Raw genomic sequence first — 26,422 nt, 5'->3', positions numbered from 1 at the left:
CCGCTATGAACCTGTTCAAATGATCGTCTGGATCGGATATACCGTCATATGTGCCTATGTTGGGCATTTGTTTGGCACTCTTTGGGGCGATTGCTTCGGCAATGTCCCTTGCAAATTTGGACGTTCCTGCATTTGCAACGTTTGGTCTGAACGTTTTAGAGAAGTCTCGTGGACTTCCACCTGTGCTTTTTGGTTTGAAGGCTTGTCCAAAATGCCTTTTCGGTTGGGATTCCGTTTCCTTATGCTTCCCTTTTGCCCTATGGCGAGGGTTCGCGTCGGAGTCGGATTCCTCCGAGTCATCCTCCCAGTATTCGAATTCGTCGGCCTGTTGCACGGAACGCAAGCGTTCGTCCAACTCAGCCTGGAATTCCTTTTGTCGTGCCTCCGCCCATGCCTTAACTTCATCGAGAGTCTGGCGGGGGAGTCTTCGTTTCTCAAACTGGGTATCGGTGGATCCCAGTAGGCGATCATTTACTGCACTTGCCCCAGCTTCGGTAAGTGGGGTAGTGTTCGTAAAATTTACTTCACTTGCCCCGGCTTTGGTAGCCGGGGTAGTGTTCGTAAAAACTGTGTTGCCGGTATTCCCCCCAGTAGCTGGGGTTGTGGTTACCGGAATTTCTCTAACCATCTTTGTAGAAGTTTGAAAAAACTGGAGAAAAATAAAGTTCTAGCTTTATGCACGGATGGCGCCAATGAAGAAACACTAACCGGACCCCGGACAGATTACTAGTAACCTGGGGGTTGGAGAGATGTTTCCCACGAGGGGTTAGACCCTTGGAAGATGGTTCTTCTGAACCTGCAAAACAGACACCGTGAGCTCGTCACTGAGAAGGGGGGGGGTTCCTCCTTGTGACCACCCTCCAGCGTGAGAATCAGACTAGATTGCTCTTTAAATATAAAAGTATATTAAGAGATTGCTAGAGCAGATATCAGGTATAATATGATGATAATGTAGTAAGATATGTTGTGTCCAGATGATCATACCATTTGGGGTATTTATAGCCGAAGGTAGGTTTCCAAGGAGGTATGGCCGGCTGCAACAGTGTTCCTGTTCATCAACAGTAGCCTACGCACGTGCCCTGCTGGTAGTTGGTGGGTAGGCAGCGGCTGACAGTGACCAGGCCTGCTGTATACTATTCCCTTTCCATCAACTGCCGGCTACGCACGTGGTATGACAGTAGTTGGTGAGTAGGCAGCGGCTTAATAGTGATACAGTACAGGAGCATGCTGCTCGCCATACTGTATCAGTGAGCTGTCGTATCCCTGATCAGATCTTTCGCCCATACCTCGTCAGGTACAGTAAAAGGTCCTTCAGTATACAGACTGGCTTATTTGGGCGGGAGTATTCCCCCTCCCGCCTCTGTGCGGGATTGCTCCCGGCTTTGCTCATTCCTTCAGGTGACACTGAATGATCGAGAGCTAAGTACCTAGTGCGTGTAGCCATGCTGCGCGGGTGGCCTTCCCTCATGGCTTGTATCCGAGGCTGCGGGAACAGGCGGAGTCCTTCACCATGGGAGGCATTTCCTGCGGGAACAGCTTGCGTACTGCGCGTAAGGACGTCACGTCTCTGAGCATGGTTGGTCCTGCGGATCCAGTTGGTCTGCGCAGACGTCCCTGTTTAAGGTGAGTCTTGCGGGACCAACTGGGCTCTGCTGGGACCTACCTCTTCAACCAACAACTTCAGATATGATATCCATGCTTCTCAACGACACCATATCCTTGCCCGCTCCAAAAAGACCAGCATTCTTTACTGACATACTCGGGTCGAATTCAACTCCTGAAGAAAGCGGATCGAAAGATTACTCTTCAAACGATATAACCCTCACTATTATGGAGGGCCGAATGTAGCTGCTTTCTTTGTTATTGTTGTCATTATATATTTGTGTAATATTGGTTGATCTCGTGCATGTGAACTCCATTGTGATTGTTCATTATGAGATTCTCATTATACGGCAAAACCTGTAAACTTGATTGTGATTGTTCATAACGATATTCCTGTAACCAGCCCTTGAGCCTTGGTAAAGATTTGTTTGTCAAAATGTTCGACTCCACCTTTTTTCGTGGAAGTAATTTATTTCTGTTGGATGTTTGTAGACTATTTATATGTCATTACTTTTGTTAAAAATATAGCATTATATACTTATAATCCTCTTTTTATTATTCTAATTGGATCTTATTTATTTTTTATGTATTGGACCTCTGTTTGGGCTCTTATCTTCTTGGCAAGCCTTCATCCAATTGGCCCATACTGAAGCGTCTCCTCTTCCTTTCGGTTGAAGATTGTTGCTCTTTTTAGCTGGCGTTGCTGATCAATTATGGACTGCTCTTTCCTTTCTTGCTTGGCTGCTATCAAGGATTGATTTGGCTATAAAAGAATCGCTCTGGAAATACATCAATCAACAATGTAGTCTCTTAATCTTCTTTGGTTTTCTAGGGTTCATCCCTATATTGTTCATAATATTGTAGTTGATATGAGCAATTTGGTTCTAAATCCTTTGTTCAATAATAATCATATGGTTCAATTCTTGACATGGTATCAGAGCTTTAGGCTCGGTTGATTGTCAATTGTTATTCGTCTGTGATTTCTCATCTTCCTGGGTTAATTAAGTTGGTTTGGGTGTCACGTTCTTAGGGGTTGTTTGATTATTAAACCCCAATTCTTCATCCGCTTGCTTGTTATTCACCATTTTCTCCCAACTGCTCCTTTTTTCTTGCCGTCTGTTTCTCGTTTGTGAAAGAAAAAAATGGTTGTTACTTCATCAGTTATAGGAAGTGTTGCTTCCTCTGGTACCAATTTCTTGGATTGCAGATATATAGTTACATTCACGTTGTGAACTGGTTTGACTCACCCGTAATATTCCGCTGCTCGTATAAGTGAACATGAATTGGTTATTTTCTATTTTGGTTGGGTGAGAAAAGCAAGTTTGGGGACCGTCCTCAACAGATTCTTGGTGTTTCTTTTTTCTGGAACTAATCAAGGTCTGTCTCTAACTCGGTTGGTAGTTATTTGCACCTTGGCTATAAATCAATATTTGTTTGTCTTGTATTCTGCAATTTCCACATACCTATTACCAAAGCGGCTCTCATCACTAAGTTGCAATTCTAGTCTGTTAATTGCCAGTTTGAAATTCTGCAATTGTTGTTTGAAATTGATATTCTGATTGCTACTTCAAATCTACTACTGGTCTAATTATATTGTCATATTAAAGGCTATTTTCGGTGATTTTGATTGATCAGTGCCTAGTCAGTTGGTCTGTTGGCCCTATTAATTGATTCGGATTAATCGAGTCATCTGTTTGGTTCTATTTGGGAAGCACTTTGGGTACTGTTCCAATGCTGGTTCTAGTGTTGCTGCAATTCTTAAGTTTTTTTTTTCTGCTGCATCTGATTGATTGAAAGAATACTCTACTGCTATACCGGTCGCTTTTATTCCTCGTGTTCTGCTTGTGTTATCTGTCAACTGGTGCTGTCATTAGTCCGTTTCTGATGTTAATGTTCAAATCAATTTGCCAAAATTAATCTGATCAATTCGTTTTTTTTTTTTTTGATCCAATTTTCCTGTTAGAAAATTATTTTGATCAACAAGTCTAATTAATAGACCAATGTTTCGATTGATTAGCTTATCCTCTGGTATTGATTGATCCCGACTCGTTGGTTTATTTAATTTTCTGGTTTGAGGATTTGGTGAGGCAAGCTTGGTCGCTGGCGTTTTGAAGGAATTGTTTAGTAAACTGGTGTATAAGCAAGTTACTAGTCAACAAGTTAATCAGTAGCTACATGCTTGTGTTTATCTAGGTTTACTTTTAGTCACAAGTGCTGAATCAGCTGAACTGGTTTTACAAATTGTTGTTTTTGGCACTCAAGGGTATTCCGGGAATATGCTAGAAATTTTTGGTTTAGGTCTACCAAAATTTCTATTTTGTGAATATTGATTCAAGTCAAAATTGTTCATCTTGAATTGCTTCAATCTAAACTGGTTCAAGCCAAACCCGTATCTAAACCTTTATTGCACCTATCTTGGTTACGGATTGTTGCCGCTCAAATTTGGATTCACATCTTTTGGATGCCTGTTGATTGCTGCTGCTTAAGGAAGCTTCACATGAGGTAATTTAATAAGTTTAAGGTTAATTAAATTCAAGTAATCACTTCTGTCCCAATCACTGGTTGCCTATCACTAATTATTTAAATACCTTATAAATTCAAGCAATGTAATCAGTCTAAAGCCACGTGTTTGCAGAAGTGATTTCCATTAAAAAAAGGTCTTTATTTGTGAATTAAATCTTGACTTTTGTCAATGTTTCATTTTTATTTGGTTTCAAAATCTCTAGGGTCAATTGTTTATATTTTGTTGGTTATCAAAAAGTTTTGCAGTTGGTTTATGTCCATGGTCTGTGTAGGTTATTTGACTTCTATTCGGTTTGTTTCTTGTTTCAAAAAAGTGTCTTCTTACAAGGTTTAAAAAAAAGAAAAGAAAAATCATTGTTGTTTCGTATCTACTGGCCATTCTTCATACATTAAGGTCCTTATCATGCTGTTAAAATGTGTAGGTTATTTGTCTTCTATTCGGTTTGTTTCTTATTTCAAAAAAGTGTCTTCTTACAAGTTTTAAGGAAAAAAAAAAGAAAGAAAAATCATTGTTGTTTCGTATCTACCGGCCATTCTTCATATATTAAGGTCCTTATCATGCTGTTAAAAAAGGCTTAAATGTGTTTAAAAATTTATTTTTTGTGTCGTCTATAAATATGGTTTTCAGCCCAGTTACGTGTTTTTTTGCATAATTTATCTTCGCCTCTCGTCTCTTCGGTTAATTATCTTCGTTAAACGTCCATGTTTTCCATGATCTGGTTAATTTGAAAGCCCAAATGTGGGTGCCTTTTAGTTGCTATGCACCAATTGAGTGGTCCTCAAGGATGGCCTACTTAATGGGTTATTTAAAAGTTTTTAAGTTTTTGGTTATGACATATCGATTGTTCCAAAATAAAAAAATAAAAAAAATAATAATAAAAAAAGAACTTTAAAAAAAAGAAGAAGAAAAACCTGTTCTAAATTACATATTTTTCTCCAAACTGCTTTAAGTAGTTTTTCAAAGCTGGTTGAAGATTAAATAAATACTTTATTAAAAAAGGACAGAAATACTTTATTAAATAAATTTTTTTCTTTAAATATAGTTGATTTACGAATCAGGTCCTTTAAAAACTTTACTTTCAGGCGGTGTCCTTTAACCGATAGGTTGCCTCGCTTTTCGTCCTTTTGACTAACTGTCATCCAAATCCTTCGTTAAATCCTAGCATGTGAGGGTATAAAAGTAATTTTAGTTCATCTTTTTGTTACTAGATTATAATATTAATATATGTTTAAATAACCTTATAAAAATCTAAACCTAACTAAATCATCCATCTATCTCTAATTGCCACCACCCTCCACCAAATCACCTGCACCCCCGATCCACTACCATCACAGCACCACCGGACCATCACCACCACACCTTTAAATGCTAAACCCACCACGCCCTAGCTCTCACGATACACACCGTCAAAATCGCCGCTGCCCGCCGGCCAAAGCTACCATACTTACTAGATCTCGCCGGAAAATAGGGAAATGTAACCACCACCGTCCTGCTAGGGTTTATACCGCCGCCGCCTTGAAAGAAGCCGGCATGAAGTTGAAATCCACAAAACCTACTACTAAAGTATTAAACCCTTGTTCCTTAATAGACATTCTTCATCGAATTCACAAAAATCCGACCATTAAGACCCCTTCCAACGCCACAACCTCGCATCCAATACAAATGCCCCACAACACTCCGGCGCCAAAATCTCAAGAAAATTGGGGGTTGAATGTGTTTTAGGTTTTTCAAATAACATCTAATTTGGGGTTTGATTGTGTTAAAAGGTTATAATTTGGATGAGATAGAAGATGGTTATGGGTGATGAAGAACAACGGGTGGGAACCTGTGGTGATGAATTATGAAGAAGAAGAAGGTGGTGGGCCCATCTAGTTTTGAATAAAATTAGATATATGTTCTTTTTTTTTGTTATTTAAAGTAGATTTGAAATTACTTCTATACCCTCACATGCATGGCATATGCCAGGATTTAACGGAGGATTTGGATGACAATTAGTCAAAAGGACAAAAAGCGAGGTAACCTATTAGTTAAAGGACACCGCCTGAAAGTAAAGTTTTTAAAGGATCTGATCCGTAAATCAGCTATGTTTAAAAGATCAAATTTGTATTTCTGTCTTAAAAAAAAAAGAAATAAAAAGAAAGAATCTTTTTTGGGCTTATGTGGTCTTCATTTGGATTGTTTAAGGTATCATGGCTATTTTGCATCCAAAGATTTTTGTTTCCTTTAAAAGAAAATTTTTTCAAAAAAAAATGTCTTTCGACTATGGTCGTGTGTTGATGGGTGTTATTTTGTATCATGAAAAATCTTTTTGGATTGCTTGCATGTTGTTTTTCATGATGATTTGTTTGACCCTTGTCTTATTGTCTATAATCTAGTCTGGCTAGTTAAATCGTATTGTTCACGCATTTTTTAATCAGTATTTTTATCAAGAGTATTCTTGATTGTGTTCTGTCAGCCTTTAAGTGCTTTCTCTTGCATAAGGATCCTTTGATACTTGTTGCAAAATCAATGTTTTTGGTTCATATAGAAGTTTTTCTTGACTAGAAAATGGTTATCTGATGAGGTTGATCTGATTCTCGTTATTATCATATTTTTTTTATTCTTGGTGCTCTATTCTTTGTAAAGCTGTAAAAGGATTTGGTTAATCAAACGGTATTTATGTTCTTTACAAGTTTTTTTGATATTAAAAGTCATGTGACTTTTATCTTATAAAATCTCTCTAAAAGTTGTGTGACTATTGTTTTATTCGATATGTTCTGATGGCTTATTGAATCATGTGATTCATTTTTTGTGAAGTTGTAAAAGTTTGTGTTTGAATTAAATTAGTCTTTATGTTCTTTACAAGAATAGTTTCTCTTGTCAAGTTGTAAAAGTTTTTGATCAAGTCAAACCAGTCCTTATGCTCTTCACAGCAGTTGTGTTTCAGACTTGGTTCTGAACTCTTAAAATTCGTGTGACTTTTCTCTTATCAGATATGTTTCTGATAGTTTTATTGAATCTTGTGATTCGTTTTTTTATTTGTGAGGTTGTAAAAGTTTTTTGCTTGATTCGAATTAGTCTTTATGTTCTTTACAAGGTATAGTTCTTGTGAAGTTGTAAAAGTTTTTGATCAAGTCAAATTAGTCTTTATGTTCCTCACATGTCTTTCAGACATGGTTCTGAAGTTTAAAAAGTCATGTGACTTTTCTTTTATCAAATTTCTAAAAGTCGTGTGGTTTTTGTCTAGTCAAGATGAATTCTGATAGTTTCTTGAATCTTGTTATTCTATCTTATATATGAAGTTGTAAAAGTTTTTTTGACAATGTCAAAATTAGTCTTTAAGTTCTTCACTTGTCTTATCATTAGATGCGCGTCTGAATTCTTAAAAACCCATGTGATTTTTATTTATATTTTTTCTGATGAAATATATTTTGATATTTTTTCTTCTCTTGTTAGATGATTCCTCTTCTGTTTCCTTTCTTTCCTTCTGTTACAGGAAGTTGATATATGTCTTGAGACATCCTTTTGTCTTAAAAAACAACACATCTGATCCTTCTTTTTGCAATCATATGGTGTTGCTCATTTAATATGTTTTATTTTCATGATGCCAGAAAATTATGATCTGCACAAAGTTATATAACCATATGATATCCTTTAAACATAATATGTTTTCTGATGTGTTTTTATTTCCTTGGTTGTATTTTCTTGAGTTATTTTTTGGTGAATAAGTTATCTATGTATGACATATTCGGATTATCAAATTGAGGGGGTGTTAAAAATATAGCATTATATACTTCAATTTTATAATCCTCTTTTTATTATTCTAATTGGATCTTATTTATTTTTCATGTATTGGACCTCTGTTTGGGCTCTTATCTTCTTGGCAAGCCTTCATCCAATTGGCCCACAATGGAGCTTCATCTAACCGGCCAATACTGAAGCGTCTCCTCTTCCTTTCAGTTGAAGATTGCTGCTCTCTTTAGCTGGCATTAGACCGTTGCTAATCAATCATGGACTGCTCTTTCCTTTCTTGCTTGGCTGCTATCAAGGATTGATTTGGCTATAAAAGAATCGCTCTTTTTTGAAGGAAATACATCAATCAACAATGTAGTCTCTTAATCTTCTTTGGTTTTCTAGGGTTCATCCATATATTGTTCATAATCTTGTAGTTGAATATTTTGTATGAGCCATTTGGTTCTAAATCCTTTGTTCAATAATAATCATATGGTTCAATTCTTGACAACTTTATTGAATAAAAAAGCAGCTTTTATCATCTTTCCACTACAACAAATACTTTTCAATATTATTCTTTCTTTACTTTGATACACACATACAATACAGAAGTATTTTCTGATTTTGCTTTGGGCCTGAAACCAACATTTGGTATATGTTAGGGGTCGATTAGTAAGAAGAAGAAACAAGATGATGTTGTGACCAGTAGAAAGAAGTAAGATCCAAGAGAAAGAAAGAAGGAAAGCACCAACAGAGAAAGAGAAAGAAGCTGCCAGAAAGATAAAGAAAGAAGAAATGGTGAGCAGGCTACTTGGTGCAATGCCAAAGTCCTTTCTTCAAATTGTAACTTCAATTGAGCAATGTTTCGATTTGGACTCAATGCGCTTTGATGAAGCGGTTGGAAGGTTTAAGGCATATGAAGAAAGAATAAAAGGACATGATGAAAAGGAAGAAGAGCAAGGCCAACTCTTGATGGCTGAACAAAAGTATGGTGAAAGTAGCGGATGAGGAGGAGGTCGTGGAAGAAGCTATGGTAGACGTGAAAGAGGTCGAGGAAGAGGTACGTGTCGAGGTGGTGATAAAGGCATGTTTCAGTGTTTCAATTGCGGAGCATTTGGCCATTTTGGTTATGAGGGCACCAAATGGAAGGATGAAGAAGCAAATTTGATGCAAGAGAAAGAACCTGCATGTAACATTCGTTACTTTTCAAACCCGAAAACCCGATCCATTTTAAATTTTCGGGTGAGTGTTGGGTTTAATATTGACGGGTGGGTTAATGAGTTGGTTTTTATTACTTTGTGATTTAGTATTTGTTTCATTTAGTTGTTAAAATAATTATCCAAGATTGAATGAAGTTTGTAGGATGTGAACGTTGGAGAACATGGGACTAGTTAAGTTTGTTTTGTCTTGTTTGACCCACCTTTTTGTGGAGGTAATTTATTTCTGTAGGATGTTTGTAGGTTATTTATAGCCCTTTACTTATTGTAAAAAAAAAGCAGTTTTTATCATCTTTCCAACTACAACTAATACTTTTCAATATAATTCTTTCTTTACTTCTTCAATGCACACATACAATACGGAAGTATTTTTTGATTTTGTTTTGGGCCTGAAAACAACAACGGTTTGACATCCACGACGTGTAATAGGCGCCAACCTTAGTGACCCTGTGTTATTCTTTGTTAGGAGATATTTAATTATTTCTATAATCATTCAGTCCTCTTCCAACCTTCCATAGAATCTTCTGTTTGACTTTTAAAAGTCTCATTTGTCTTTCTAAAGTTTGTAGGAGAGTCAAATAGGAGTCGCTTGAGATATAAAAAGGCTTTAATCTCGCCCCCACAGTTTACTTCAGTCGGTAACTATGTATTGTTTGGACCCGAAGATATGAAAAATATGGTATTGCAAATTACATTTCTACACCAAGCAATTCATAAAAATATGGTATTGCAAATTGCTAATCTCGCTTCAGCGGAAGAAATTTGGGAAGCACTAAAGGTTCGACATGTTGGAATCGATAGGGTTAAGGAGGCACGTATTGAGACACTCAAGTCGGAGTTTGAATCTGTCACACCCCAAAATCGTTAACTTAACAGCGGAAGACTTAATTATGCTAATTGGGGCGGTGACAGACGCTGTTAAGCCAATCATATTTAAATATAATGAATCATAAGTTGGACTTTATTAAATATCTGAGTTTTACATGTGTCAAACATGCACGATTCTATTTTAAATTACAAGTCCAACTATCATTCATTCAAATGCACAACACCATTTTCCCGAATCCTTCACAAAGTATCCATTTTCTTCATTTACCTGAAAAATATGTTAAAACAATATTGTCAACACGAATGTTGGTGAGTTTCTTAATTAAAACCGGGATGTAACAGTTCTCGACTTTACATCCATTTATTCATCATTCTTATTAATGATAATTTTCCATCATTCACCATTCTTTTCAATGGGAATTTAATTTCCAACCTTTTCTAAACATAGCAATATATTTCTTAAACAAAGTGTGTTAGTTGTAAACGAGCAAAGAGTACAACACATGTATGACTATCATTATGATAAACCCGATGCATACCAAAATCATAATATTCCCACCTTTTCAACCAGAGCGACTGGAAGAGTGGAGGGCGTCGCCCCGATAGATCTACCAATATTTTTAGGCCATTTCTCTCTAGGTTAACGGTTTTTCCTTTCATAATGATTCATCCCATTTAGCACAATTTGTAAAATATATAGCCCTTAGTTTACATACTTTTCCCCTAAAAACATTTATAAATCACTAAAACGAAGGGATTTACGAGAAAACTCACATTTGCCTCAGTTCAAATAACACTCAAGTGTGGTAATATGCCAATCAACGTCAAGATCTTATTAGCATTCATCCAAATAATAACCGGATTCCTATGTTTAATACCAATTATATTAACACATAAACGTAGATACAAATAGAATATTATCTAACTTAATTTATTTATCCTCACGTGTCTTATTTATGATAATTCTAATAATTAAATTACAAACTTTTATTGTTTAAGAAAAATCGTAATTGAATCTAACGTTTCAAAATATCTTATAAATATATTGAAACAACATAGTTTCACACAATCGATGTAAAACTAATATATGCTTTCGAAACTAAACTTGGACGCTAAATTAATAAAACGTTTACATTTATTTTAAAATATAATATTCTTTTATTAATATCTTATCTGTCATAGAGACACGTGCTTAAATTCTGATAAATATATTATGTACTACTTTTCTTACAATTCATAATATAACCGTTACTATTATTTATATCGAAACGCGTTATATTAATATAATTAATAAAAAAAAATTTCGTTTTTTATATAAAAGTTTACATTTTCTGAAAGTATATTTATTTTTAATATTAATGGTGGTCACTATCCAGATAAACTATTTCAGTCAAAATATCGTGTATATATACACACACACGAAATCGTCCAAGTCTCGATTGAATAATTTTTAGCACACATGGTCGTGAATTTACATTGGTTATTCACTTTCATATTCTTGTTTTTAACGCTCGTTTGTAAATTAGCTATAGTTAAAATAATCATATACCACATTATAATATTTCAAATTATACTTAATAAAACTACTTTAACCAATCTATCGAAATCTAATTTTATCAAACTTTAAGAGACCAAAAGTTATACCCTCTTACGTGCGGTTCACGTCTAAAATTCTACTCATAGCCGACATGCAACACGATCCGGATATACCAACGTGTTCGTTTTTGCCTCACAAACATTTCTCCGGTCTCGGATCGTCCATATGACACCTCAAAACCTACATGCAACCCATTTTAAAGAACCATTTTCGTTCTAAAATCTGATCATCATTTCCTTTGTTGAAATCAAATATCTATGTGTTAGGAAAGTTCACCAAAAATTTCAGCTCGATCCGACGGCCAAATCTCCGGGAATCTGCATTTCTTTATAGCTGTGTTTTCAAATCCGAACCTGGAAAATGTTGCAAAAATGGCTATCAAAACCATACTTAAACAACTTCAAATCTTATCTTTACCGATTCAAAATGGTTATATACGGGTTAGGAACCCTCGGTAAAGAAATAAAGTTGTTCGGACGGTTGAATCTCGCGTGCGAGGCCGCTCTTTGAGAACATGCAAACCGAAAGAAATCTGCCCAGATTTTAAAAGATGTTTTTAATGAACTTAAGCTCAAAATCAAGACAATTAGAGCTTACCATCGCGTTCGGAACGTCGAAAAATGGTTCCATAGTGAAAACGGGCTTCGACCGCCTTCGGCCGCCACCGGACCGCCGCTGGACTACCACCGAACCACCGCCGCTGCCGGAAAACTTTTCAGCTCTCTGCTCCCTCTCTCTAGTCTCTCTCTCTAAAATGATTTAAAATGAGAGAATGAGGGGATGGATGGCTATATATAGCCGGTTTTATCTCCGTGGTCCCCATTCGCGTATCGGTCTCTCGCTCCAACGAACCCGCTATTTTAAGTGGCGTTGTATTTTCCAAATACATTTCGTCAAAATATTTATTCCGTTCCCGACTTAAATTTGTCTCGTTCTTATTATTTCCGCTAATAAGTTATTATCAATCGTTTCCCGGTGTCGGTGTCGGTTCCGTGTTACTCCAAACTTAATAAAACTAGTTTAGTTGTTTTTTCCAAAAACAACCCATCCAAACTTATGGTGTCTATTCAATTTATTTTATCCAAATAATAATTCTCGAATATAATAATAGTATATATTTTACTATCTCCTCAATACGTGTAATATTACGACCGTTGTTGAAACACTAATTTGCATTTTCCCGCTTCGTTATAACTTGGAATTGAGTCACGTTTTCGCCGGAGTTCTTGCTTTTCAATCCTCTACATTATTCAAATGGATTCAACCATGGACATTTTATCGAATGTCGGGTTGAATATTTACACACTTAACCGAAAACGTTCGTGTCCTCTTAACTTATCACCAAAATTTCTTTATTCTGCCTGACTCCTTGCGCGTTTTAAAATATTTATATTCCCTTCATTCTTAGCATAAAATACTATATTTAACTTAAGGGTCTTAATTCTCACTTAACCCAGTCTAAACATGTCTTAATCTCATTTATGAAGTATAATAATACTTTTTATTTTGCCGTGTATCACATTTGAATCTCTAAAGATGAATTTTGGTGATTCACTCGATGTCTATGCAGGAAAGATCAGTCAAAATGCAACACAAGCAAGCAATCTTGGGCATACGATGAATGAGAAAAGATTGGTTCTAAAACTTTTGGGTTATGTACCAGAAATGTTTGTTCAAATTGTTGCATCAATTGAACAGTTTGTTGATCTTAGCACTATGTCATTTCAAGAAGCGAATGGGAGATTAAAGGCTTTCGAGGAATGCATAGAGAAGAAAATTGAGGAGGAAGATGTGTCTGGTAAGTTACTATTCAGTGGTGCAAACAGAAAATGAAAGGGTAAACACCAGAAGTGTGAGCATTGCGATTGTAGAAACTCAAATCGGCAGGACTTTGGACATAGACGAGGGAAAGGTCGAATGTTAGGGAAAAGTCGAGGCGATAGTGGAGTGCAAAAGGACAAGAGCCACGTAAGGTGTTACAAATGCAATGAACTTGGACATGGCAGGAGCGAATGTCCAAACTTGGAAGAACGAGAGGAGGCGAATTTGGTTCGGGATGAAGACGAGGAACCAACATTGCTGTAAGCAGATCTTGAAGAAGATGATCGTGATTAAGGGGGTAAATGTAGTATTAATCACGCATCTTCAGAAGTATAGGGGTCATGTTGTAAATAGTCAAAACTATGTTTAGTATATGTTTTAAGTATAATGTAAAGTCTAGGGTCTAGAAGTGTCAAGATGGAAGTATATAACTTCTATGAACAGGTGTCGGCGATGTTTGAAAGGTTGCAACCCTAGATTCACGTCTTTTGGTGATCTATAAATAGGGGCAACATCTGGATGTTTTATTTAAATTCAATCCAAGTTAGAGTTTGAATCAAAGTGTGTTGTTCATATCAGCTTGTTTCTATTATCAATTCGTTATCAAAGATCAAGTCTGGGCGAACATCCAACCTGTGATAAGCTTATATAGAAACACACTGCAGCTTCATACGTCACTCTTGGCATTCAGATGCCCGGTTTGGATGTATTTTGAAGCCGCGCATCCCATGGTTCCGTTCCACTGCTCGTCTTTTAGAATGTCGGAAGACTTAAAATTCCTAAAAAATAATCTCAAAATCCATTTTTTCATGCATATACATCAAAAACCGCATCTTGTGCCGCTTTGAGTCTCAATCTCCATGAGAGTGGTGCATTCGATCTTGAACTTAAATGGTACTCCACACTTCTATCAGCACATATGATCATAAACTGAAAGCTGTTGTATTCCTGCCTCCTACGACATCTTCTGCACAATAACCCACTAATTTTACAAGATTTGGATGCTCAACAACTTCAAGAACTTTCACTTTAGTTATCCAATCTTTGTGCCCTCGGAATCTTGTTTTCCTTAACTGTTTAACCACCCGTTCTAACCCTTTAGTCGGTATCTCTAGGGTTCTTAGCAACTAAAGAAACACACGTTAACCCACCCCTGCCAATCTTTGCAGCTCGATCTAAAGTTCTTGGTAGCCGTTTTGTGTTCATAAAATGTGAACACCATAAGATTTCTTGCCAAACACATCAACCGCTCTGACGACATTTGTGGCCTATGATGCCTCAAAATACAAATCCAAATACGTCATACAAAGTAAAAATTTGAAATTGGATATACACATTCACATACTTTCATCAAAGCTATATCTCCATACTTGTCAGTTGTCAATATTAGAAAGGTTGATGCTCAAACACTGTGTCTACAAATACAAGACTTAAATGAAAATAACATATTTCCGGATTCTGAAGTCCAAATTTGATCATTCTATTTGATAGCGTTCACTATATATAATAACCGACTTCATGCTGCGGGTCCATCATCGCAGGTGTAGGGCCCACAAATAAAAATGGCAAAGCCTTGTATCACGTTAGAAGATTTAAATCCTAGTACACATGTACATGAGGGTGTAATTGAACTATCACGGTCAAGCAGGTCAAATTCAAAAGGTCTGTAAATACAATAACAAGTTCAACTAAAGAGTTAAGATTCATTCCAATAATAAACTTTTCTTAATCTTATTTAAAACATAATCATTAGTAAAATTCAAGAAAAAAAACAAGATAAAAAAAATGTTTGTTGTAAAATTCAAGAAAAAACAAAGATAAGAACATATTTGTTAGTCGACCCACCCTATTTTAACGATTCTAATTACATTTTTTTGACCTGTTATCCAACCTGTCCATTTTACCACGTCTTATACATGTCGTCTTAGAAGAAATCCACGTCATCTAATGGTGGGCCTTTCCGAATCTTTTCTTGGAGGTCTAATTGCTTTGGCAAAACCATTTCCGTTCCTTTTCCATGGTCTGAGAAATACCTCTCTAGGACCATCTGCAACGCATAAAAACATGCACGCGCTTTAAAATAATTACTACCCGTTAATTTTAATCATATTTTATAATTCAATAACAGAAACCTGATAAACAATTGGAAAAAAGATCAAGTCTTACCATGGCAGCATAAGCATCAAGACTCTGTTTGCGCGCAGATTTGCTAAGGCCCCTGAAATATCATCCACTTATCAAACAAATAATAAATTCATATAAGAAAATAATGTTAAATAAGTGAAAAAGATTTATACATGTTGATCATATGGTTCATGGCATCCGTAGATGTTCCGTGCTCATCTTGCAAGTATACTCTCCAACCCCTACATTCATATAATATAATAAATTTAATTGCAGGTATCCACGACTATATTCAACCAAATAAGCAAAGATTAGAATTAAATTTTAACCGTAAAATTAATAAATTTATACCTTTCTGCAGCTCGAATGGCGATCCTACCAGCAACACTGCGAACTTTATTGGATTGCGGTGTCTCTTTTCCGTCTGATGAAATGGGCAGCCCAACAATAAACTCATCTACCTCCTATTTACACAGTGACCACAAAAAGTCAACATTTGACTTTTGAAAGTCAATTGAGTTAAGACTTTGAATCAAAGTTGATCAGCATTGTTTTGATCCAAATAAAAAGTTATTCAAAGTTGATCAAGATTGTGGTCACCAAACCGAAACAAAAGCCACCGATTTGGTTTTATGCTTCTGTAAAAACCACACTTACGGTTTCATTTTGGTCATGTAATAAAACCGAAAAACCAAACCTAACCAAATTTCGAGATTTTCATTTTTTTATTTTTTATTTTAAGTAATTTATAACCATTTAATAAATATGTAGCTCAAACAACTTATCCCAACTGTATAACAAATCAATTAGTTATTAATTAACAATATGATTTAAGCCTAACTTCATTATTTTAAACCAATTTTTTTCTATTTCGGCCCAAAATTTCCAAACAGAAACCAAAACCGAACCGTTTCAAAAATCCAAAAACCAAAGTTTCGGTTTTTCATTCGTTTTAGCCCAAATCCGACCCAAACCGAACCTGTTGTTGAGCAATTTCTATCAGACTCGTCTCAAGCTTTTGTCCCCTTAATTCCAAAACCTAAACACACAAAACAACCCAAATCAAAACTTAAAAACCAGTTCAATTCATGACAAATTAATTCCTCAAAATTGGGCATTAATAATTAGTAACCCAAAATGAAACCTTTAGAGGACGAACAGAGAAGCCTTTACTGATAGCAAGGCCAGTTCTTGACAAACCCAGATCGATTCCGAGGCTGAACCCACCGATCCATGTCGAATCAAGCTTTCTGCGCATGGCGTTTGGGGGAAATGGGTGTTGTTGAAGTGAGATTTCTGCCTTAATCTTTGGAAAAGACATTCGTGAGTGTGGTTTTGGAAGATTAGTGGGTGTAATTGGGATTATTGATGGCAGCTGATGGGATTGGGCCATTTTTGTGCTCTGGTTTCTGATGCTGGAGTGGGGAGGATGGATAATAATATTATGAGTTGGTTATATGTAACCCTTTATCTTTGAAAGATTAACATAACACCCGTCAACCCTTTATGTTTTTTTTAACAACACTGCTGATTCAATGGCAAAGGTCACGTCAGCTGGTTTAACCAATCAAACCAAGCTCTTAAGCGTCTCTGGGTTATTTTCAGTTTCGGGAAAAACACCCTCAAAATCGAAAACTACCCACAACGTCGACTTGTTATTGTTAGACTGATGAAATAAGTTCGGTTGGTTGGGTTTGTAATAACCAAAAAAAAAGAAGAAGAAATATGCAATTTCAATTTAACTATCTAACTCATTCGGTGGACCAACTTCAAATAGGTTGGTATATGAGTCATATGGCATATGTCAAAGCATTTTGCAATATAAAACTTTAAATGATTTTTGTTCACCTATGATATTTTAATTGGATAATTAAATACATTTTCTATAAGGTGAATAATTTAATTTATATTATATTATATTATATTATATTATATTATATGTATGTATTTAAAAGGCATGTTTCCTTACTCTCACATAAAACATTGTAGCTCATATGTACAAACTATCAAGCATACTGTATAAGTAGTTGATGCGTGTTTGAAATCCAGGTTGCATCTTGGTTTTCACCCACGTGTTCATATCGTGGCCACTTTTCCTTTTCGAAGCATCGAGATGAGTACTGTGTAGAGATCAAAAAGACTTCTCCACCGCTCCAAATCAACAACTGAGTAGAAGAGGACGGCGGAAATCGGTTCCACTCACGACTTCCTGTGAACACTCGGTTGCCAATCAGACGCATCGACTGAGGCGACGACGTTTGTGAACGGTGGCATGCAATGGATTAGTGTCTAATTTGAAGGTGGAAATAACCATTATCTTAGGTGTGTTGTTGTCTGTAACTCAATTTGGTTTTCTTAATCTTAATCGTTGTTATAGTTATGTTTCTTTGCTATCTTTTAGCCAAATTAATTTTGGGTATAATTTGTTGCATGTCATTTGAAACCAGAAAAGTTTACTTCATTTGGTTTTCACCTCAATTCACTAATTTGCGATAGTTGTAGTTCTTATGCCTTTGTTGCAAAGGCTTATGTTCTCTCTTTACTTGGAGTTAGTAATCAAAGTGTTCGATTGGTTTTGGACATGTTGTTTTTATTTATTGATTTGCAGTTTATATTTGCTACCTCTTGGAGGAGATTATATTAAGGTTTATACACATTCAGCCAGATAGATTTCTTCACTTAATGTTAGATGCATTAACATGTTTGGCTCTCCTTCATTGATATGTAGCCAAATCTCACTTAAAGATTAAAATACTTGCATATGAATTCATAAAGTAAAAGTAGTTTGTATATATAACCTTACCTCTTTATTAAAACAGAATTATGACAAATAAAATAATCGGAAACTTTTTAATATTAATATTAATGAATGGTGTTTGGATTAGTAGTTATTCCAATTTGAAGCATCACGTTAGGATACTTTATTTATCTCAATGATCAGGTATTGATGTTCCTGAACCTTCTCTAATTGATGCTTAGAATATCACAATCATAATCAGCTCTTGCCAAACATTTTAAATTAACGAGACAAAACACTGCCTTAGCAAAGATTTAACTGGCTGCACTCTCAGTTCACCCCGCAATATTTGCTTCCAAAAGTCATGGAAAAAGGTCACAAAACGAACAGTCAGTATTAGACCATAACGAGCAAGCTCTAACTAAAGGCTTTTGAAGAAACACTAATCGACCTCGGGCAGATTACGGATAATCTGGGGGTTAAATAGATGTTTCCCACGAGGATGAGGTCCAGCAAAGAAAGTTGTTCTTCAGGTGACCTGCAAAACAGACACCGTAAGCTCGTCACTGAGAAGGGGGGGTTCCTCCTTGTGACCACCCTCCGGCGTGAGAATCAGACTAGATTGCTCTGAATATAAGTGTATATTAAGAGATTGCTAGAGAAGATAAGATAATGAGATATCAGATGATCATGTCCTTACCATTCCAAGGTGTTGGAGTATTTATAGCCGAAGGTAGGTTTCCAAGAAGGTACAGCCGGCTGAATAGTATTCCTGTTCTACCAACAGTGGGCTACACACAAGCCATGCTGGTTGGTGGATAGGCTGCGGCCGATAGTGACAAGGTCGGCTGTATACTGTTCCTTTACTGCCGGCTATGCACTATTCCACCAACTGTATGCTACGCACGTCCCACAGTGAGGGTTGGTGAGTAGGCAGCGGCTAATAGTGACAAACAGTACTAGAGGGTGCTCCTCCTCGTACTGTTGTCGGTGAGCTGTCACCCTGTGATTGGTTCATGGGCTGTTTTGGTCAGATCGTCTATTTTGCCCATACCTTGGCAGGTATAGTACAAAAGATCTTCCAGAAGCATACGGACTGGCTCATTTGGGCGGGAGTATTCCCGCCTTGCTCATTCCTTCAGGTGACATTACTGAAGTATCAAGAGTTAGTGCCTTGTGCGTGTAGCCTTGCTATTAGTGCGGGTAGCCTTCCCTGATGGCTTGTATCCGCAGCTGCGGGAACAAGCGGGGTACTTCACCATTGGGAGGCTTTCCCTGCGGGAACAGCTGGCGTACTGCGCGTAAGGACGTCACGTCTCTGAGCATGGTGGGTCCTGCGGATCCAGTTGGTTTCTGCGCAGACGTCTCTCTTCAAGGTGAGTCCTGCGGGTCCAACTGGGCTCTGCTGAGACCTACCTCTTCAAGTCCCCCCAGTCCAATGTTCTTCTCATGAATGTTTAATAAGTGAGGTGAACTTTTGGACTTAAGCAAAGGGTTTTTGAAAAGGGTTTAGTTTTAAGATTTTCCATGGGGATTCTTCCCGCGGAAGTCCTAATGTCACTTGCAGAAATTCCCGACTTTCCTGCTTGATCTTTGGGTATGATGCGGGTAGGTCTGTAACCTCCTCGCAAGTCAGGAGCGTTGAGTCCCACTTGTGTGGATTCTCCTTGAGGTTTTGGTAGTTTTGAACATAGTGATCAATTATGTTAAAACCACCAATTCCATCTTGGAGTTTCAAACAATATAGTTCTCGACGTTCCCGCTATGCGGGGATGTTATTCCCGTTTCCGCAAGCATGGCCCAGAAGATCCTTCTTGGTTTCAATTCCCTGCGGAGTGCTAGGTATGTGAAGGGTTTTGCTTTGACACTGTACCCACACTCGTCTTACGGTTACTTTACTTCCAAGGTATTCCTGGCGTCAATTCCCTGCGGGTGCTAAGTATGTGAAGGGTTTTGCCTTAACACTGTACCCGCACCCGTCTTATAGTTACTTGGTCGCCGAGGTATTCTTGGCTTCAATTCCCTGCAGGTGCTAAGTATGTGAAGGGTTTTGCCTTAACACTGTACTCGCACCTGTCTTATAGTTACTTGGTTGCCAAGGTAAGGGATATTTTCCCGCTTACTTTTGAATCTTTTTGAAATTTTGAAATTCGAAGAGTTGGTGAAAGTATAAGAACAGTCCAAACTGTTGAAACGTCGTCCGACGGTTTCTTCTGACAGTGTCAGGACGTGCAGGAAGTTATGGCGACGTGACAGTATATGGCCATTCCAGGCGCTTTTTCAGGCGCGTGGGCGCGATTTCTCGGGCGCGTGGCCGCGAAATTAATGGCACGCGTCCTTTCAACAGCTGTTGCCAGCTTGCTCATTGCCACGTGTCATAGTTTCATTGCACCTGCGATTTCTCTCTCTTCCGCATTAAATTCATCGCATTAATTGCGATGAGTATATAAAGGGGGAGAGGGTCCTTTGCAATCCACACTTTCACTTCTCTTCATCTTCTAAACGATTTCCGTCGAGCATTCTTCTGAAATCGTTTTTCTGTACATCCAAACATGTCTTCTTTTGCCGAGGAGTCTGACGTGTTCGTCGAGAATCCGTCGTCCACTTCTGATAAGGACGACAAGAGCACTGCTGGCGAGTGCCAGTGCGCTCTTCCTGCCGAGCTTTTACAGCACATCGTCCGGAAGTTCATGCTCGAGCTGTTCGAGCCTGAGTTTCCGGAGCCACACCAGACGGTGTACGATGCCCCCAAGGGCAAGATAGGGGTGTACGCTGCATTCTTCGTTTATGGGAATCTCAGGTTCCCATTGACGAAGTTTGTATACCGTGTCTTGGAGAGGCACGGTGTGCATCTGACGGAGGTACACCCGATGGCGATCGCCAAGATCCGCCACTTTGAGTGGGTGTGCCTCATTCTAGGCGTGGAGCCCCATGTTGACCGGTTGATGACCTTCTATTCTTGGAGGTGCATCCAGGGGTGGTACACCTTGGTCAATCGGATCAAGGGGTTGAAGATCTGCGCTACCGAGCGCAGTCTTCGGTCGTGGAAGCGTGAGTTTTTTTATATCTCCGCTCGCGTCGTCCCCCTTGCGATGACCTTTAAGAATGGGAGAGCACTCCCCGCCCTTCACGCCCTCAACTACCAGGAGGCGGAGTGGTTCGCCAAGATCTCCCGGGTCCAGACTCCGGTATACCACTTTGCGGAGTCTGGGATGGTGATGCTTGGGATGAGCCGGGTGTGGAAGGAGGCGTCACAGGTTCCCATCGTCCTCGAATACGGTTTGAACTCTGTCTCTTACGGTATGCTCTGTCTTCTTTGTTTATATAGGTTTGTCTTCTAACTGTTTGTTTCTTTTATTTCAGAGGGGAACGACTTGCAGTCTCTCCTGCAGCCGCGGGAGAGTGATGGTCCCGCTCGGATGGGTACTCGTGCTCTCGATGAGAACGAGTTGCCCATCTTGGAGCAAACGAGGGATCGGTTTGTGGAGGTCTACCCGCCAGGCCACCCTATTCTGAGCGCCACGCGGCCAGGTAAGGCGTTATTCAACCCTCGACCTCTCAATGCTGAAACCTCTGCTGGAATTCCTCTAATCTTGTCATCTTCTGATGAGGAATCCGCAGATGGTCCTCCGTTGGTGCGGAAGAAGAAGGCTGCCGGCGGGAAGGGGAAGGCGAAGGTTGCCTCCACTGCCAATCCGGTGCCTCGGTATGATTCAGAGACCGAGAGCGAGAAGGTGGCGGGGAACCCTGGTGGTGATAAGATCACTGCTCCGGAGGCTGAGACGACCGTCACCTCCGAGCAGCCCAGGACAACGACGGTGAGCGGCGTGAAGAGGCCGGCTCCATCGGGTTCGTCCCCGCCTGTTCGCACTTTTAGGCTCAAGAAAACCCGTAAGTACAAACTTCCTTTACTTTTTAACTTCATATCTTTCCGCCATTATACTTATATCTTCTTTGTGCAGGCGTGGATGCTACCGCATTTCAGGGTGGAGCGGGGAGGAGCACCTCCGGACCCATGACGGTAGGCTTGGTCAACCTACCTGAGGCGATGACCCAGGCGGCTGCGCCTGCTTCAGTTGTTGGTTCAGTTGCTCACCCAGTTGAGCCAACTGTCCCAACTGTGATGACATCTCCGCCGGCTGTCAGTGCCATATTTACTGAATCTTTCACTGAGCCGGCGGTGACTATTTCTGCGGGTACTTCCGCAGCGGCGACCACGGTTGTGAGTTCACCTCCGTTGGTTTCTACCACGGCGGCCTCTATGCCTCCTCCGACGTCGGCAGCTACGGCCGATCCTTCAGGTATGCTTGGGGCTTCTCACCAACCTCTGCCTCCTTCCCATCTGCCTGACCTCTTGAATGGATTTCCCTTGGGTTCAGGTGATGGGTTTGGCGGCTATCGGCCTGTTGTCGACCCTACAGGTGCGTAGGGTTCTTTTGGCCTTTTTTTTTTTTTATATCATCTTTTCCTAACTGCTTTTTGTTTTTTGCAGTGTCGGATTCCAATGAAGTGTATGTTCCACGATGGAACATCCGCCGAGGAACAACCCTTCGCACGCCTGTGGAGTGTGTGGAGTGGGCTCGTCACGCAGCTCCCAGTGGTGCGTTGGGGGAAGCAATGGCTAGCTACCAGGAGGGTAGGCTAACCAATGAGCTTCGGATTCTCCTGGCCTGGATGCAGCCGCGCGTCGAGCTGCTTTGTCGTGAAAACGACAAGTTAAAAGCAGCTCGTATCCAAGAAGTAGCTCAGGCGCGGGCTGTCCGGGAGGAGAATAGGAGGCTTACCGCAGTGGCTGCGGAAAAGGAGAAGGCCTTCAAGGCCCTCGAGGTTGAAGTTTAGGCCCGGCTCGAGGCCCGTTCCAAGGCTGCCCAAGCTGTTAACGAACAGCTTCGGCTGGCTAAGGAAACTGAACGGAACGCAACTGAGAGGGCCACCAAGGCTGAAGCTGTTGCTGAGCCTCTACGCCTCGAGAATGAGGAACTTAAAGCCAAACTAGAGGCGCTCCAACAGGCTCATGATGCCTTGGCGATGGAAGACGCCAAGAAGCTCCAAGAGATCTTGGACCAGAGGGGGGTGCTTGACCATACTGAGCGGAAGCTAAAGGGTGTTGAAGAGGCTGCGGCTAAAGAAGTGTTGCTTGCCAACCTCAACAAAAGTGAAGCCGAACGCGCCCGTAACCAAGCTCAAGCCGCCCTCCAGGAGGCTCTGGTTGCCAAGGAATGGCTTCTTCGAGAAGCGTTGTCTCAGGTATGTTTAATTTCATTATATCTTTACGCTTTTCTTTGTAAATAGAAAAGGTTTTGATACTTGTATTTTTTCTTTTTGTAGGTTGTGCATCGGGTCTTCACGGATACGTCTTATGACGATGTTATGAGCGCAGCCCTCAACGCTTCTCATGAGGATGGGGAAAAGGCCGGCTTCCTGCTTGGTCTAGGGTTCGTTGAGAAAGGCATCCCGCCTTCCAACTTCCCTTTATTTGATGTGGATACTGAAGCTTTATATGACCAAGCAGTGAACCAGTATGCCGCCTTCCCGCATCCGGTGGTGGAAAAGGCGAACGAAGTTGCTGCTGCTGATGATGGGCTAGCTATCCTTAAAGCTTTCCTTGAACCGCCACGCTCTACTGATGGTGCGGGTCCAAGTGGAAGTGGTCCTGAAGCTTGATCCTGAAGATCCCTTTCCACCATTAGAGTAGATTTTTATTTTTGTATAGCTTCTTTTGTATGCGGGTATGCACCCAGCAATCTTTGTAATATTTGAATTTTGATGGAATAAAGATTATGTGCTAATTCCTTGCCTTGTTTATTTTACGCATGTTTTGATTTAACTTAGCAATTTCTTTAGTACTTAGATAAGTTAACTTTTTAACGTGGCAGATTATAAGTTTATGTTTCGCTTCCTCTTTCATGATTGTGCGGGTATGACCGTCACTTACACTTAGTAGGATGGCTAAACTTTACTTATATCAGTCCTGCGTGGAAGTTTTCCTCATCTTTTCCTTAGAAATTTTCTAAGTATTTTGAATAAGTTAGCCTTTGTACGCGCGGTTGTTAATAGGTTAATGTTCAGTTTCCTCTATCATGATTGTGCGGGTAGGACTATCACTTTCATTTAGTGGGATGACTAAACTTTACCTATAACTGACCTGCGTGAAGGTTTTCCTTATCTTTTCTTTTGAAATTTTTACCGTTTTGTGTGTTTATGCGGGTTTTGCCGCCTTCCACACGTAACGACTTACTTCTTCCCATATTTTTGCGGTGAATACCGGCATATCAGTGTGGGAAGTTCATAAGTATAAAGGTAAGGCTATCAACACATTGTGAAAGGAGAATCATTTCCATTAGAAGTGGCTCTAGGCCTTTTCTTTACAAGTTTGGAATTGATCTACATGTAACATTTGCGTAATTGAGCTCCATTCCATGTTCTTGGGATGGGAGTGCCATCGAGCCCTTCGAGCCGGTATGCGCCCTTTCCCAGAACTTCTTTGATAATGTATGGCCCTTCCCAGACCGGGGCCAGTTTTCCTGGGCGTTGTTGGTTCGAAGCCTCGTTGTTACGCAGTATGTAGTCTCCTACATTGAAGTTGCAGAGTTTTACCCACGTGTTGTAGTACTTTTGCATTTGTCGCTTGTAGTTCTCTTCACGCACTGCGGCTAAGTCTCTGCGTTCCTCGGTTAGCATAAGGTCTAACCGTCTTTCCGCATCATTGTCTTCTGGCTGAATCAAGACCCTTGGTGAGGGTAAACCAATTTTGACCGGGACCATGACTTCAGTGCCATAAGTGAGACTGAACGGGGTTTCTCCCGTACTGGCCTTTTTCAGCGTTCTGTTTGCCCAAAGGACGTGCGGAAGCTCGTCCACCCAGCCGGATCTGTGTTCCAAGAGTCTTTTCTTTATGCCTTCGACGATGCTCTTATTTGCTCTTTCTACCTCACCATTACCCTGCGGGTGCGCCACTGAGGTAAAGGTGTGAGTGATTTGAAGTTCTTCCAGCCACTTTTGTAGCTTCTTGTCAGCAAAGTTGGTGCCGTTATCGCTCACCAAATTCTGTGGAAGTCCAAAACGACAAATAATAAATTCCCAAATAAATTTTTTGATATGTTTCGCGGTTGTTTGGGCTAAGGGTTTTGCTTCTATCCACTTGGTGAAGTAGTCGATGGCTACCACTAGGAACTGAACGTTTCCTGCTGCTGTAGGAAATGGGCCTGTCACATCGATGGCCCACTTCTGAAATGGCCATGAAGAGGTGACTGGAACAAGTTCATTCTTCGGGCGATGCGTGTTGGGTGCGTAGAGCTGGCAAGACCTACACTTTCTGATGTATGCCAACGCATCCGTATGCATCCCCGGCCAAAAGTATCCCGCGTTGTTTAGCTTAGCTACAACAGCGCGTGGACCTGCGTGTACTCCACAGATGCCTTCGTGTACTTCCCTTAGGAGGTAGTCAGCATCTTGGTTGTCCACACATCTTAAGAGTGGGCCAAGAAAGTTACGTCTATAAAGGATGTCATCGGTGAGTTGATAATTCAGTGCTTTACAGCGTAGTTTTCTTGCCTGTGTTTTTGACTCTGGTAGTACACCCGCCGCAAGGTAATTTATTATTGGTGTCATCCACGTTTCTGTGCCGGTTTGGATGACACAAATTTCCTTGTGCGGGACTGAAGGTGCCCCGAGGAGTTCAATGCGGATGTCCTTTCCCAAGTGGGTGAAGGCTAATGATGCAAGCTTGCTTAACGCATCCGCAGATTTGTTTTCGCTACGCTTGACGTGTATGACTTTGCAATCGTTAAAATCGCGCATAAGGGTTTTTGCTTGTGCGAGGTACAGGGCCATTGTGTCGTTCACGGCCGTGTACGTCCCGTTTATTTGGTTGGCTACTAACATGGAATCCACGTGGGCTTCCAAGTATTTCACTCCCATCTTACGCGCAATTCTCAGCCCGGCCAAGAATGCTTCATACTCGGCTTCGTTATTCGTACTTGGAAAATCCAGTCGAATAGCGTAAGTGTATTCTTGGCCTGCTGGGTTGGTTAGTTTCAACCCTGCGCCTGAACCCTCGTTACTGGCTGCTCCATCAGTGTAGAGTCGCCAGACATCGTTGATGTCCTGTGCTGGAGAGGGTTGAGCCTCTTCCTGGCACTCTTTTTCTCGCGATGCAGGCACTTCCGCAATAAAGTCGGCCAAAACCTGGCCTTTTATGGCTGGTCTTGGCTTATACTTTATCGCGTATTCCCCCAACTCAATTGCCCATTTGGCTAGGC

General features: G+C 39.9%; 1 protein-coding gene across 2 annotated transcripts in view; it reads right to left on the bottom strand.

The window, feature by feature from the left end:
* Positions 1-16,827, bottom strand: part of LOC143584425 (uncharacterized) — a 40,014-nt gene extending 23,187 nt beyond the window's left edge. The window contains exons 1-6 of one of the 2 annotated variants that reach the window (XM_077066489.1): positions 16,569-16,827; positions 16,404-16,463; positions 15,776-15,888; positions 15,598-15,666; positions 15,467-15,518; positions 15,185-15,347 (exon numbers count right to left, since the gene is read on the bottom strand). In XM_077066489.1, coding sequence (XP_076922604.1) covers positions 15,225-15,347; positions 15,467-15,518; positions 15,598-15,666; positions 15,776-15,888; positions 16,404-16,463; positions 16,569-16,817 — 666 coding nt within the window. In that variant the 5' untranslated portion in view covers positions 16,818-16,827 and the 3' untranslated portion in view covers positions 15,185-15,224. Of the gene's footprint in view, positions 1-15,184; positions 15,348-15,466; positions 15,519-15,597; positions 15,667-15,775; positions 15,889-16,403; positions 16,464-16,568 lie in introns of those variants that run through there. The other variant, XM_077066488.1, reaches the window with a different exon arrangement.
* Positions 16,828-26,422: the final 9,595 nt, after the last annotated feature.

This window comes from Bidens hawaiensis, unplaced genomic scaffold, assembly GCF_021521415.1.
Source record: "Bidens hawaiensis isolate Kalapana, Puna unplaced genomic scaffold, B.hawaiensis_p1.1 tig00033121_1, whole genome shotgun sequence".
In the NCBI taxonomy this organism is placed as follows: domain Eukaryota; kingdom Viridiplantae; phylum Streptophyta; class Magnoliopsida; order Asterales; family Asteraceae; genus Bidens; species Bidens hawaiensis.
The sequence above is the reverse complement of the archived record's forward strand: the minus strand, read 5'-3'. Positions and strand labels throughout refer to the sequence as shown.